Source organism: Nannochloropsis gaditana, assembly GCF_000240725.1.
Source record: "Nannochloropsis gaditana CCMP526 unplaced genomic scaffold scaffold106, whole genome shotgun sequence".
Taxonomy (NCBI): domain Eukaryota; class Eustigmatophyceae; order Eustigmatales; family Monodopsidaceae; genus Microchloropsis; species Microchloropsis gaditana.
This window is the reverse complement of record NW_005803847.1, coordinates 37,644-53,504: the sequence shown is the minus strand read 5'-3', so window position 1 is coordinate 53,504 and position 15,861 is coordinate 37,644. Positions and strand designations below refer to the sequence as shown.

Genomic DNA, 15,861 nt, shown 5'->3' with positions numbered 1-15,861 from the left:
TTCCAAATCGCCTGTTTGGGAGGCGACAGAGACGGCGAGGACGGGAATAAAGAGGGCTTCCCGGACAGCTGTTGCTGCCCGTTTTTGTCCTTCCCTCCTTCTTTCCCTGCTTCTGTTCCGTCGGACCTGCCTTCACACCCTTTGTCCATGCTTTTCATCAATGTGACATAGATGCCGGCCATGCTTTTGTTCAATCCAATCATGTAATTGAGTCGCTCCTCCTCTCCCTTTGGCTTCGCCCGTACACCCTCGAAAGCCTCCACAGCCCGTCCAAACAATTCTATTGCCTCCCGCAATTCCTTTTCGCCCCCGCCTTCATTCTCATCCTCCACTTTTTTGCGACCCTTTTCCTCCAATAGTCGCCCGGTGTAATGCAAAAGCCGCCCCATCTCCTCCCTCTGCGAGGGCAGCAAAGCAGCTTCCGCCTCTCTCAAGAGGGCAAGGCAGGTTGCTTCGTCCTGCTCGTTCTTACCGCGCCGCGCGTAGGCTCTCGCGAGTTCAAATCGAAGCGTATGAACCATGGAATGGGCCTCCAGGGTCCCATCTAAGAGGCGGGTGGCAGGGAGGAGGGCAGCTTGGTAGGCGGCGATGGAGAGGTCATGGTGATGGGGGAGGGAGGGAGCGAGGCAGGGTTCCGCATAAAAGATGGCCAACAGCCGGTTGGTTTGGATCCAGAGCATGGCGTCTCCGTCTTGGGACAGGGACACCCATTTCGGATCGACGAGGCTCACCCATCGACCACCCTCTGTCCCTTCCTCATTCCTGTCCGCGTCAAACATGCCCCGCGCCTGCTCCAAGAGGCCAAGCCCTCGCTCCACTACAACTCGTGTCTTCTCCGGAGCTTCTCCCTGGCCACCTTCGCCATTGCTCAAGCGTTTGAGCCGGTGGTACGTATGCACCGCCGCCGAGGTCAAGTAACTCGCACGCCTCACACTGTCGTTTCTCTCTATATCCTCCTTCCTCAGGTCCCCCAATACGTCCAGTGCCAACTCGGTCGCGTGCGGCTCGTCTTCTGTCTTCTCCGCCGCGCTCCCTTCCCGCTTGGTCGCCTCCTCCTCTCCTTTGACTTCCAATGCGAGGGCTTTCAAACGCAGCGCCAGGGGACAATACTCCACGCAAGGAGGCAGGGTAGGGTTGTCCCCTTCAGTACAGACGCCCACCTTCCCCGCCTTGTCGAGCGCCGACAGGGCCAGGGTCGGATTTCCCACCACCAAGGCCGCCTTGCCTAGGTTCTCCTGCAACACGTGCACATCGACGGGAAGGAGGCAAGTCTCCTTGTGTTGGTGCTGTCGAAGCAAAAGGAGGACGTCTCGGATCACGTCTTGGGCCTTGCCATCCTGCAACCACTGTCGAAAGGCGGCAATGCGCGAGGCGACGGCCAGAGAGAGGCCTGAGTGATGCTTGAGGTGAGCCTCCCAGGCGCGCTGCTCCGACATGCTTTCCGCTGCACTCATGCTGGTCCTCTCTTCCACCTCCTCCTCTTTATTGCGCACAGCCCTCTCAGAGAGTTCGCCTCTCCCATCCACCACCCCTTCGCTGTCATTTCCCCCCTGTCCCTTTGTATCGGCGGTCTCGATCTTCGTTTCTTCTTCCTTCCTACACGCCCGGACAAAATCGCCGACCTGGACATCCTCGGCGTCCATGGCTGTCTGTAAGGCTGTCAGAGCATTCTCTGCAGCCAGAACCTCTCCCTTCTCCTTCGCTTTTCGACCGGCCCATGCTTGGCACAGTAATCTGCGCACCCGCCACCGGATCAGCCCTTCCACCTCTTCTTTTCCCATCCCTTTCCCTTCCTCCCCACTTCTTAAGCTGTTTCGTACCTCCTGAACCTTTTGCAAACCCTCGAGGGCGGTGGGGAGGGTAGCACGCACAGACGGGTAGACTGCTGCCATGCCGCTCAGCAGCGCCGAGAGGTTGTCCAAGGCTTTGTCGAACCTTCCTCCTCCATCTTTCTTCATCCACGTGGTAGACTCCACCCACTCCTGCGCTGTTGCCGCCGCCGTGGCGGTGAGGGAGGGGTCAAGCACGGGAGAAAAGGCCTTGTACTTGGTGAGGACGGCGAGCTTCAGGTCGGGATCGCTCGTTTCAGGGGTCGCCTGCCCCGAAAGGGCCAGGGGGGTAGGTCCTAAAGGAGGGCCGTAGACTTTCGCGGCTTCCCAAGCCCCTTTGACCGGGTGTTTTAAGCGGCTGAGCGCGGTGTTCTCCCAGGACAGAGCGACAGGACCCAGGACTGAGCTCGGCCCTGTCAGCCCCACCTGCTCGGTCTCGTTCCCGTTCCTCTTAGTGATCTTGTCCTTACTCTTAACGAGCTTGCTTTTAATGCCGCTGTTGTTCTCTGTTGCACACATACCGACGCCAAGGGCTGTTGCACGTGGCTCTTGTGCGTGCTGCATAAGCACCTCCCGCAACCCTTTGGCATCTTGACGTTGAACCTGCAAGAGTATCTGGCCAAAGTACTCTTTCGATAAATCCGTCAAAAATTTATTGAGGACAGTTGATGCCCCAGCTGCCTGGAGCAAGAAGCCTGTGCTAAGCCAATCAAGGATGGGCGCAGAGAACCCCGACACTTTGACGGAAAGGTCGCTTCTGGCGTTTTTCTTCTTCATCGCGGAAGCTGTGACAGACCCCGTACCATGTTTCCGATTAGGATTGTTTTCCTTTTGAGGATTGAATGCTCTGCTTTCCGCCTTGTCTGGTACCGGTGGCGCAGATGGCGCAGCGGTAGGAGGTAGGAGAGTATCCTCGGGAAGAGAGGGAGGAGCATGTGCCTTAGTCTCCCTTACGCCCCCAGACACATTGACGTCCCTTTTGGCGGCTGCTATCGATGTACAATCTTTTCTATCTTGAATTGAGGTAGTTGGCTTAGTTTTGACCGAGCCACTTCTACTAGTTTTGTGTGGCATAGACGTCCAATTCAATTCCTGGTCACAGCCGCTGACGAGGAAGGAAATGAGGATATCATTGTCACAGTTAGTGAGGTGACTTTACATACCACTATATGGCGATGTCTAGCACTAAACTTGCATCACTTATCAACACATATACGCCATATACCCTGATCATTCGCATTGCGATCGCGTGCCAGCCCTAGAATTCGACGCCCGAGGCGTCTCATGCCCGACACGTAACGGACCTTAACGGCTTTGGCCGTCCACAAGCCAGAAGGACTTGGAACTATGTCGTTGCCCGTAGTAGACAGGGCGCCTAAGCACAAGTCCTTCGATTTGGGTTGTGCGAAAGGATTTCTTGGACCTGATGCTGTGTGTCATTTTTTTTCCTCATCGATAGTCTTCCATAGACGGGACAGGACAGAGTTTTGGAAGGCCGGGAGGTGAAGTTCTCCAGTGTACACAAGCATGAAACCTGCGACAGATAAAGATGTACAGTCGAGCGTAGGAGATAGGGCCACAGCCAAAAGAAGTTGTGCACTCACTAACGGTGCCGCTGCGAACGATCGTGAGCCTGCGGTAGTGACACTCGCAATCCCAAACTTCGGGCCTGCCGAGAGAGTAAATGCAAGCCTCCAAATCCTTACTACCTCCTTGGCAAATTTTTTGGATTCAAAGTTCATTGTAAGGTTGAATGAAAGTGCCGGCGTAATAAAACCTTCACAACTCGTTTTGGAACTCGTGGTGGTTAAAGAGGCCCCGGATGGAGACGCGGCAAAATTAGCAGCTCGGGCGGGGTATGTTACCAGAGCCATGACATGCACAATCACAAAGCCGCGTCAACGTTTGCATCAAGGGGAAACTGGCGCACTGACAGAGGAGACAAGGGGCTCAGGGTATCCTCAGGTTATTGCCGTGCCATGTTCCCGTTCATTTCTTCCTACAGATCATCCCGTGGCCATGGAAACTTTCAAAAACGCAGGACCGCAGCTAACAAATACGGCGAGATTGCTTTTTCACAAGGCTGAACCAGGCCTTGTCTATCCAATTAAATTGACAAAGTCAAGCGCTTTGTGCGTACAGCAAGGTGTCGAGTACGTACTTTTAGCGATGCCTCCGTGTCAGGCACTTGCATCTGTCTTGCCTGATGGTTGGTCAAATTCTTTACAATGCACCTATGAAACCTTGATCAGAGTATTTTTAGAGCAACTAGTTGGAAAAGTGACACTTCGGCAGGTACTTCCGCAGAAGATGGATAGTAAGACTGAGGTCAACAGCACCACAGCGCCACCTTCGTTGGATAAGCGAGAGGAGGATCACGTCGAGTCACCACATATCCCTGTCTACCAGCATCCTGGCCAGCCACTCCAGGGTGGTGGCTGGCATGGTGCTCTAATACGATACCTGGATCACACCCCAGAACTCAGGCACTTTATCTTCTATGAGACTTCGGAGTGGATGGCTATTTATGACGGCTACCCTAAAGCAAAGGTCCACCTGCTCTTGATTCCCAAACCCGAATTCTTGACCATTAATTCTGTCACGGAACTCAGCCATGACAAACACAACAAGCAAATAAGTAGGCTGCATTCTGCGGCCCGATGTATCGCTACCAAGTTGGAAAAGGACACGAATGGACTGCGTCTCCGTATGGGATACCATAGTTTGCCGTCCCTTCGCCCTCTACATATCCACATTGTCTCACAAGACTTCGATTCACCTGCACTTAAAACAAAAAGACACTGGAACAGCTTTACCACACCTTTTTTCCTGGACCTGTTGCAAGTAGAAACTGCCTTGCAAATCCACGGTAAGGTAACCGTAAGACACGAGGATGCCGAAGCCTTATTAAAATTATCACTACGATGTCATGCGTGCGGTGCTGTGCAAAAAACGATTCCCGACCTTAAGCAGCATGTAAAAAGTTGTGAATCAATGAACATAAATTCGAGTGAATCGCACTAGAGCGCGTGGGGTGTTGTATGGCGCGCTAAAATAACATAACATCTTAACAAGGCCTGACGCATAAAGTGTTGATGCGGTTTTTGTTTTCCATTTTCATTCAATAATCCCCGTATGCCTTTGAAATCGTATTGCTTATGATACTGCCTTGAAGTCTTGTTTATGACATAAGATTACTGAAGATAATTTGCTTGTGCGGTTTTCATCATCTCTGTCGTCCCCCGAATGTATACGCTGGATTGCAATGTTGAAGTTGTCCTTTTCTTCAACGTTATTGCTCGTTATTCCTAATGCTACTGTTCCTTTCTGTCGCTAAACTATATCGTATGTATACGCTGGATTACAATGTTGAAGTTGTCCTTTTCTTCAACGTTATTGCTCGTTATTCCTAATGCTACTGTTCCTTTCTGTCGCTAAACTATATCGTTCTGGAGCCATAGAGTCCTGGTAGGACATGAAGGTTTCATTGTCACGATTTTGGGTTTTTACGAGAGGGCGATTCTCCTGTGTTTGCTGCATATAGTAGTAGTATGCTTGAGTCTGGTTCCAAGAGTACGGCGACGCACGGACAAACAATGCAGATGCGTTGAGCAGAAGTTTAGTCGACGTAGAAGAGGCAGTTCTTGTTACATTTTCAGCATTGGAAACATTTAGCGGTGTGGAAACGCTTGTGACAGCCGGAATTGTACCTCTTCTTTTGTTTCTATCTTGAATATTGTGGGATTGCATTAAATCCGCATTCACGCCGGCGTTGTCGTCCTCCCCCCAAGTGCTTTGGTGACTGTGATGGAAGTAATCTGGGAGCGCCCAATCTCTCCACTGTTGATCGCCTTCTCCTATATCTTCCCAGGTGACTAGTATGCCCTGAGAATCCTCACAGCTACACCCACGCGTAACATTTTCCCAGCAATAAAAGTACTTAATGCTCGGATAGCGAGATCCCATCATGTTTATAAAAAAGGATCGAAGTTTACACGCGTGTTCTCCATCATTGCGACCTAAACACTCGTGCTTTGCACGCGCAATGGATTTGTCAACGCGGCCTCTTGTCTGCCATTGGGAGAGGATCTGCCGGTATAGAAAAGCCATGTGCGCAGGCGGTTCGCTTTGTCCCGGTGGAACTGTATTTAGGAACAGGTCACGGTCTTGTTGATAGACTCGTGGAGGACAACGAGATAAAAGTCCTGTTCCAGGAGCAGCTACCACTGAGAAGTAACGAGTCTGCTCCCAACCTTCTTGCTTCCGATACTTTTGCTCAATGACCGTGTCCATTAATGTGTCAACAACAGGACCGGCGCCCTTTAAGGCTATGGTACTCAGTGACACATAGCGAGCTTCATAGCTATCAATGTCGGCAATAGCACGGTAAGTGTGCTCTTTTTCATACGATCGGTGATAGTTTTCATGATTCCTAGGCATGTCATCATCATAATTAGTTTCCATGAAGCCATGCGGGACGGTTGGTAAATGGCCTGTAATACGCGTCACTAGCTCTTTCCTTTGCGGACCGCTGCTTTGATCGCCAATGGAAACAGAGCGATTGTTCTTGGCCGTCGCAAAGAGGTAGGATGCGTCAGCATTGGAAAAAAGTGCGCGACTTGAGGTGCTGGGGGTGTAAACTATAAAGTTGTCGTCCACGTTGTCTAGAGAAGATTGTCCCTCCCAATCACGCTTTAGTTGAGGTATTTTCCAGTCCAAGAATGATCTCACTACAGTGGATCTATCTTCCTGACACTGGTCAAGTTCTTTGTACCGCGCTGGTACAGACCAACCTGTCCACTCGTTTATTCGTTCTCCGTACCGCACGCTGACCTTCGGTGGGGGAACATAGCCCCACAGTCGACTATGATCATTAGATTTAGCGCTGTATCGCCTAGGATGATGATGACGAAAGGCATCTTCACCTGGTTCGGCAGTGTAGAGACGCAGGATCACCAAGGCGAGACAACCTTTGCCCCCACACTGTTGATAGCGAAAACGACCAGCGCTGCTGCTGCTTGTTGCCAATTCATTAGGAAATCCATGGAGACCCGTATCTGTAATGTGTACTTGATAGCTGCCAAAAATTTCCTCCCCAGAATCGGACCCAAAATGCCCAGCATTGGAGGTATGCTTGTCAGGTGGCTCGTTAGGCGACCAAGCATCAGTATACGCATTGTTAGTCTCACTGTCCAGCAAGCTGCTTTCGACGCGACGTCCCATGTACCTCATTTCCTTACCCTGATTGTGACTACGATCTTGATACCCTCCATTTTCCTCACTTGAATAGCGGTTCCAGATATTGCGACGCTTGCTTTCAAACCCTTGTTCCAGTTCTGTTCCCCATACTCTGCTATTTTGAGGGCTTTCATGGAAAGGATTTACCCCCTTCGAAGGTTCGATTTCATAATCAATCAATGAGGCAATTGGCTCGCCACTGACTAGATCGTAACTTTGGTACGAAAAATAACGGACGTGTGGAAATTGACCGTCAATCCGTAAGGTTGTCTTTTCTGTTATGCCCCAGTACAAGAGAACCTGATAGACACAGTTTAAATCAGGAAAAGCCAAGTTGTATGTGGCAGCAGTTACAGTAGCACTCCAAGCGCACCCAATTTGGGTCTCTTTAGTTCCTTGCGCTGCAGGAAAGCGAGGTTGTGAAGCGCCATTGCCGGAATCTCCACGCATAAAGGTCGGAAGTACTAGAAATGGGAAAATGCGCCACGGACTACGGCCACCCAAATGTCGTTTTCTGATATTCTCAGTAGTACCACGAAGCATGCTTGGATCAGTAGGATTAGTCTCGTTGGTGACGCCCAATGCTTGACGTACATGACTCACTATTGATTGCTCGACTGAATCCTCAATGGTCGGAAAATTGGCAGAGAGTCTAGAAACTGCGGTGATACGGAGGCACGCTATCAAAATTACGCACTTCCTAATTGATGGAGAGAGTAACAATGACTCAATTGTGACAAAAAGAAGCCTGGCTCGATTTTCGTCCAACTTACCACAGGCGACCCATACGATGGTATCGGAGAGCTCGATCCTTGAATGTGTGACTTGCGTGTAAATTTAAGAAGCAATGATTGCAAATTGCAAAGTAGTTAGCACATGTAAAAGTGGCTGGAATGTAAGCGCCTCGCTTGCGCTCGTAGAACAATATAGCCCTCCCAAAACTCTTTCCTTAGTAAAAGCACAGTGTCAAGTAATGCTTTTCACAGTGGGGAGGTTAGGGGCTCGAATTTGGCATGCAATGTGCAAAAATCACGATTTTTTTGTGAATATAAGCGCCTGTGGAAGGAGCTTCTGTTGGATCGCGTGCAAGGCTCATAAGCAGGTGAATGCACACAAATAAAGAACTTGAACGTCACGGCCCATTAGGTACAAGAGCATAATCCTGCCTGCCCCTCTGTCTGGTCGTTCCTGACGGTTGAGATGTCGATATGAAGTTCAGAAATCATGACTACTACCTTCAATCTTGATGAATTGTGTAACACGTAAAAAGGCCAGCTATATTTGTGAGGGGTACAATTGTTGAGGACGCACGTCTGTCGAAGCATGGGACGCCACCTCGCAACCTCTCTCCTCCGGGTCGCTTTTATCTCAACGCTTGAAAGATAGCCGGACAGCCCGTCAATCTAGATTCAGTTTAGTTCCTCATATGCGTGACTCGACGATAAGTTTTCATACCATCGGGTCGTAAATTTTTCTTTTCCATTTGATGATGTCGCACGCCGGTACACTTCATTGTGTCACCGTCCTTAGCTACAGAGATGCATGGGATGGAGGCAACCATCGAGCCTGCCTTCAATCGCGTGAAACATACGAACGATCGCGATCCTTGCCTTTCGCCTATTTCCTAGAAAGACTTTATGACATGAGCTTTTAGTTTGTTGTAACAGCCGCTTGCAATAACCCCTGAATCTTTAATTGTCTGTCTTCTCGCAAGAACGCTACTGACACCTCCCCTTTTTCCCTGCCCATTCACTCTTTCTCCAAGCGCGCCACCACCCTTGCCAGTATTCGCAGCGCCTGACGGAAGTCCTTCAAATCCGCTGCCTCGTTTTCGGCGTGGTATTTGGCGCTTTTTCCATAGCCCACTAATTGGACGTCGAAGTCGTTATCTTGCAAGTACCGAACCAATGGGAGCGAGCCTGTAATGGAGTACGGGGTCACGGAGCCCAGCACTTCCTTGGTCGCTTCCGTCAAGGCAATATTGCCCACGGTTCCCAGCTTGACCGCAATCCCGTTTTCTCCCTCTCCGATCCATTCCAATTCTAGCTTGCCTCGAATGGGCGGGTCTTCCGAGGAAACCACGTAGGAAGAAAAAGGGCCAAGGGAGGGAAGGCTGGTGATGTTCTGGTTCAGATCGGTGACGTAGCTGATATAAGGAAGCAGAGAAAGGATCATGGGTGAGTGGCAGGCCGAGGCGGGGGTGGAGGACAAGGGAAAGAGCAATGGGGAGGAAGTAGCGCGAGGAGAGATCTTACATCGCATGCTTAGGCCCCCGGCATTCAACTACCTCCCGGTCAACCCAGCTTCTCCTCATGAATTTTTACTTGCCCCTTTTCATGCCTCTACCCACAGTACCCTCCGCCCGTACCTTTCCACCTTGGCCTTTACATCCTTTATCTCATAGAAAGGGACCGAACGGATGTCACCGCTGAAAGTGGCATGCGGAGGCACCTGATTGAGACTCCCGCGCGCGCATTCCACCTACCAAACGCAGGTCAGGGGGATGGAAAAAGGAGAAGTTTGGAAGGGTAGCTTGACTTGCGAAAGGCTAGAGGGAGGTAGCGGGGAAGGGGACAGAGACAGAGGAGAAGGAGGGGGAAGGACGAAGATATTCAGCACGTCACCTGTGTTGGTTTCATGGAGGAGGACACGACGTAGTTGTACTTGCTCTCCTCGGAGTGGGTCGGGAAATCGGCATAGAATCGCCTCAAAATTTCTTGCAGAGCGACGGTGCCCAGCTCGATGGGGTTGATGGCCTGAGGAAGACACATGGGAAGAAGGAGGGGAGGGGGGCCGATGAAAGGCGGGAGGAAGAGGACAAAGTAGCAAGTCGCTGACATGACAACATGCGAAGGACTGCTCCTTTCATGAGCTCTTCCGGGCTCAGGGCCGAGGAGGCGGTGGCGGCACAGAGTATCGCCTGGCCCATATGGAGGCTCTTCACGTCATTCCCCTCCCGGCGTTACTTCCCCCCATTCCTGTCTCTTCCTTTTACCCCCTCCCCCAATCTTTCCTTCCTTCCCTTCCCACCTTGTGAGGAAGGCCACTATGAAAAAGGCGGCCATGGACCTTGAGTTTCCAGCACACCATGCCACAGGTGCCCAGACAGGGCTGGGAGTCGGCGCAATCGACCTTGAGGGGGAGAAGGGGAAAGGAGGAGGGTCGTCAACATCCCTGCACTCCGCTTCCTGCTTCCTCCCTTCCCTGCCTCCTCACCCAAAAGAGGGGACCATTCTTGATCTGCTCGAGCGCCCCCGCCTTGAGGAGTCCGTCCACCCCGATCCCAGGCACCGAGCTGTTCTCCTCGTTGGCAATGAAGACAACGATCAGGCTGCGTTTCAACGCCGGTCTGTGTTCTGCGATCTGGAGGGGAGAAAGCCGACGGGCATGGGAGCAACGGGCGTTGAATGGGTGACTGGCTTGGGAGCTTCGATCGTGTTGTCCGTCCCACCCCTCCTCCCTTCCTCCCTCCCTCCCTCCCTCTATCCCCCCCAACCCCTGCCTCCAACCCTTAACCCTTCCTTCTCCGTACCTGGACCAAGAGCTCCGTAATGAGAGCCACGTGACCGAGGCAGTCGGTGGTGCCCCGCCCAAAGAGCATATCGCCTTCTCGCGTGAGTTCGAAAGGATTGCGCTCCCAGCCCTCAGGGTTTGCAGGCACCTAGACGACCCGGGGTAAAGACCATGTAACGGACGCATCGTCAGCGTTCCATTGCTTGCTTTCGAAGGATTTTCTCCCCCTTTCCCCTGTCCTTCTCTCCCGCCCTCCTCCCTCCCTCCCTCCCTTCCTACCACGTCCATGTGCGAGCCCACAAAGGCGGTGGTGGCCTCCGATGTTCCAGGGTACTTGACGATCAAGTTGCTCCGTCCCGGCGTAAATTCGATGCGCTCAATAAGAAGCGGGCCACCTGTCGAGAAACAAATTTCGGGGGGGAAAGAGTGTCTCGTATCATGCGCGTGACCCTCAATGGGGCAAGGCTGAGCCTAGCGATCATCAGAAAGAGGGCCTTGGAGAAAGTGCAAGATGTCTTTGAAGAGCTGTATGGCTGCAAGACGCTGTCAGAAAACTTTAGAGCCATGACCATGTCGGGATGCAGGCTGCATGTCGGGCACCCAAGCGAGCGGGGTCGTGAGGGGAGATGAGAGCGAGCCGGATTACGCCAAGAAACTTACCTTTCTCTTTACTGTGCGGCTCCAGCAAAGCAAGCACGTGGTTGGCGGCCAGATTCTCTTGGGGAACCAAGCCTTGCTGCGGATTGTTTTGCAGGTTTTCGGCTTCTCCGATGAGCTTGGCAAGAAGGGTCAAGTACCGCTCATCATTCATCTCCATTGCATGGAGGAAGCTGATAAATCGTGTGTCCGAGGAGAGGTGGAAGGGATGAGTGCATAGCTTTTGTGAGTGACTGACCATGTCATGCGTACCTTTGCACGTCATTAGGGCTGGCCTCGGTCATTGCTTCTTGTTCCTGATGGCTGATTGTTGTGATGTTCTTGCTTTGATCATGTAAAGTAGGGGAAGAAGGCTATTATGGTGACTAAGAATTACCGTGTAGTGCGAGTCATAGACACTTATAGTAATACCACGTCGCTTAGTTAACCTGATTTTCATACCAGAAGATTAAAAAAACGCTCGTATGTACTTCGACTAGCATGCGATTCGACAGGGACAATGTGTATTCGATTGCTTCCGCTTGGCGACTCGGAGGAGCGACGCTCCAGCGAGTTCCACCATCAAATCGCCAGACGCACATTACTGTCCCGTTGCCCCGAAACGATGCCCTTTACAAATACATTTGTCAAAGTAAAATCTCGGTGGCAATAAGAAACCCTTCATGATTCAACGATTCTTTCTAAAAACGCAGCGGTTTACCCATCAAGCTCAGCTATGAGCTCTATTCCCACTACCCCCTCTGCGACAAACTTGGTGACTTCAGAGGGGGATGAGAATGAAAGTGAAGAGGAGGGCAACTTATTGGAGGAGCTGTGGCCCCGGGAGACCAAGCCTCTGCTCAATTATCAAGTAAGTTTGCCATGGAATTCGCCTTTTGTGCAGGACGTGCCACGTATACGTCACTGCCGTTTATAAATGTTAAAACTTCTTTCTCGCATGCCTGACACGTTCCCCTAGGTTTCATTTTCGAATGGATGTACTGTGAATGTACCAATCGTCCAAGACCTTATGGGACGTCGGTATGAAATGGGAATCGGCAACATTGTGGTATGTAAATGAGTCCCTATCATTGTCAACCTCCCCCCTTGACTTCGCTGACATAAGGATTCAAAGTCTCATCCCCAGCATAATTTTTACTCAACATTGGCTGACGTCCCTTTCTTTCTATAACTGTATTTGTAGTGGGACGCTGCCGTCGCAATGCATCATTTTTTCCAAAAGGAATTTCCTCCTGGACACTTTCAGGGCGCACGCGTTCTGGAGCTCGGAAGCGGCACAGGCCTCGGTGCGTAAATGGGAGCACCGTGCTGCTTGCATGCGAGCATGAATGCCAGAAATCTCCATGTGATACAAGAGACCATGCGATGTACAGTTTTGGAAACGACTTACCGCTTGACCCGTCTGCGTCTTTTTCACCCCTTTGTTGCCTACCGTAACTCTTTATTTCATGCCGCAGTTGGGATAACGCTGACTCTTCTCGGCGCTCAGGTGGTCCTAACCGATTTGCCCGTCTTCCTCCCCCTCCTTCGGGACAACGTCACCACCTCTCTCTCTTCCCTTTCCGCCTCCGATACTGCGTGCCTCCCTCATCCCATCCTCCCTCCTCTCATCGAACCCTTGACCTGGGGCCAGTCCCTCCCTCTAACCTCCCGTCGACCCTACGACTACGTTATCGGTTCCGACATCACGTACTGCAAAGAGCACCTCGACGATCTCCTGGCCACGCTGACCGATCCAGTCCCACCCTCCCTTCCCCCTCTCCCTCCCTCACTGTCTTCCACTGGGGACACCCTGGACCACCCCTCCGCTCCTTCCTCGTCCTCCTTACCTCCGTGCAAGGGCGTGGTGGGCCCTGACACGGTGGTATACATCGGCCATTTGGAGCGTGGGGATGAACACGCTTTCTTCGAGCGCCTTCGCCAGCGAGGAATGGAGGTAGAAGAGGTGTGGAAGGAGGATGTGGGGGAGGGAGGGGTGGCGCGGAAATTGTGGGTGCATGTGTATCGATCTTGGAGGAAGGCAAATTGAGACAAAAAGATTGCGATCACGTTTCAGCACCTGGTGTATTGCCAGCTCCACTGTTAGACCACGGTGAGGGCTTAGGCATGTGTATTCATTATTGGCCGGGAAGCATTCCAGGAAAGAGGAACTCCTTGGAGTCATAGTGAGGGGCCCACAAAGATGGGGACTGTACGAGGATTATGCAACTTAGACTGTAAAAGGGTACGAAAGGGTGCGGTACGACGTTTGAAAAAGTAGCTGGCGAGGAAGGAAAGCACAATAAGAAAGTCCACATCGAAGAAGCCTAGATATCCAGACTCTTTGTGAGAATTCTCTCTTGTATCTATAACTTTTTTGTTCGCCATTTCATACACTGACCGTGACCTCGCATTGCTCCTGGCTTGCGAATAACACACTATCGACTGTTCTCTTGAGCAGGTCTTTGACACGTGTTTTCCTTGGCACAAATTTATCATTTGCTTGAGCTGTGGTTGTGCTTTTTTATCTGTTCGAAGCACCCTTGTAGCGTTTGTTTTTCCTTGATGAGCGTCGTTCTAAGGTGGGATTTGTTTGCTCATTTCTTAGTCTAACAACCTTTCTTAAGGCGCTATTTACAACCTGAATTTTCTGCTTTACCAAACAGCCTGTTTTTAGCCAGTAACAGATGAGATCCTTGCTGTCAGGCCTGAGCATAAACAGAAGCCGTAGTTGATCAAGAATACTGGTACCAGGGGCAAGTTGGGATGGGGAAAGGATGGCAACGCTTGAGTGAGAAAGTGCTCAAGGTCTACAGACTTCAGACCTCATACTCTCACCACTAGAACGAAAATCAAAATCATTGCATGCACGATGCGAGAGTCAAGACACGTGCGTTTCTTTGACTGGGTGCTACGCGTACTTAATGACGCCATAAATGTATAGTTATTATTATATAAAACTATATATCTGGCTGAAAGACTGTCGTGACGATGACAAACGTTTCGTGAGCGTTACGTTCGGCTTCATGAATAAGAGACCTTTTTCCAGATTTATGCCGGTCTAACAAAATTCTTATGACCCCAACCCTAGCCCCAACAGATTTACAATAATCGTAAGCCTACTCATGTGGGACAGGCTCCCTTATTGCATGGTTGCAGCAAAAGAGGGGGATTGGACGCGGTCCAAAAATGAGGTACATATCGAATGCATCACAAAGTGAAACGCCTTTACAAAGACAGAGACTTCTGAACTCTATGTCCTCAAACAGGCGAGCTTCGCGATGCGCCCCTACATTTGTACACATTCCTAAAACTGGAGGGGTATCAATCGTAACAGGACTGAGCATTCGCGGTAACTATGTTGAAAAGAACAATTTAACAAGGATGGACGATAAAAATCAGCACAAATACAACTTCAAGCGTAGTAATTGCTCTGCATGGCATTTTCCTCCACTTGAAAACGTGAAGAATAGCATCATTGTCCTAAGGGATTCCTTGGATCGAAAAGTCAGCGAGTTTTGCTATACGCATCAAATATTCTGTCAAGCAGAGCTTTCTTGCGAGGGACCATCATACCTGATTTTAGATGTTTAATTATACGTATTGACGGACCAAAAACACACATATAATTGTCACCTACCATCTCAGCGAGACTTTGCCAAAAGGAATGATATCATTATACCGCTTTGTACATTGGGAACACCGCATGGAAACAGATTGCTACTTGAGCACTTTGAAATTGCTAACTTCACCTTGGGTAAGGCGGATGAAGGTTACTTGTATAAATGAGGATGTAACGAGCTCCGTCCAAAGGGCTTACAACGTTGCCAACTGTATTTCATTGATCGCACATGCTGTGTTCCAATACATAATCGGGATGAATACGAGTACCTTGAAAAAGACTTCATGTGTGCATAGAGAATACTGTGTACATTCCTCTGGGTATCACATTGGTATACATTTAAAGAATTGTGCACGTACACGAAATAAAGATGTGCCTGATGTGCGCGGTCACTTAATCAACATATATAGTGGTCTTGGTATTTCTGAGGGACGAGGTAGGACGGAAAATTTGGCTACATGTGTAGCAATCTCGAAGGAAGGCAAATTAAGATAAGAAGATCGCGATCACGTGTCAGACCTAGTGTATCACCAGCTCCACTGTCCGACGACGGCGAGGGCTTAGACATGTGTATTCATAAGTGTCCGGGAAGCATTAAGGAAGAGAAACTCCTTGGTGCTGTGATGAGATGTTCAAAAAGTCCTGTACGAGATTTAGACTGTACGAGATTCGTGTAATCAGGACTATGAAAGAGTATTAGAGACGTGATAGTCGGTAATTAGCTAGCGAGAAAACACAACAAGAAAGATCATGTCGAAGAAGCCTAGATTTCCAGGCCCTTTGTGAGGATACTTCTTCATAATTCACTTTTTGGTCCTCCATTATTTCGGACACTGGACGCGACCCCTTATTGCTCCTGCCTTGCGAATCACACCTTCGGGAGGAAAAACACTATCAACTATTCATTTGCGGGGATCATTAACACATAATTTCCCCCTGGCACATAATAAATGAATTTTTGAGATAGAAGTTTATGCTCTTTTATCTATGTGATTCACCCTTGTAGCATTTGTTTTTAACCTC

At 50.3% G+C, this 15,861-nt stretch overlaps 2 protein-coding genes across 2 annotated transcripts; both read left to right on the top strand.

The window, feature by feature from the left end:
• Positions 1-3,991: 3,991 nt before the first annotated feature.
• NGA_2057410 (purine nucleoside phosphoramidase) lies at positions 3,992-4,539 on the top strand (the record flags this gene model as incomplete). Its single annotated transcript, XM_005855764.1, has 1 exon — positions 3,992-4,539. A coding segment is annotated over one exon (548 nt), but the record flags the coding sequence as incomplete, so codon positions are not given.
• A 6-nt stretch (positions 4,540-4,545) lies between these two features.
• NGA_2051310 (aprataxin) lies at positions 4,546-4,791 on the top strand (the record flags this gene model as incomplete). Its single annotated transcript, XM_005855763.1, has 1 exon — positions 4,546-4,791. A coding segment is annotated over one exon (246 nt), but the record flags the coding sequence as incomplete, so codon positions are not given.
• Positions 4,792-15,861: the final 11,070 nt, after the last annotated feature.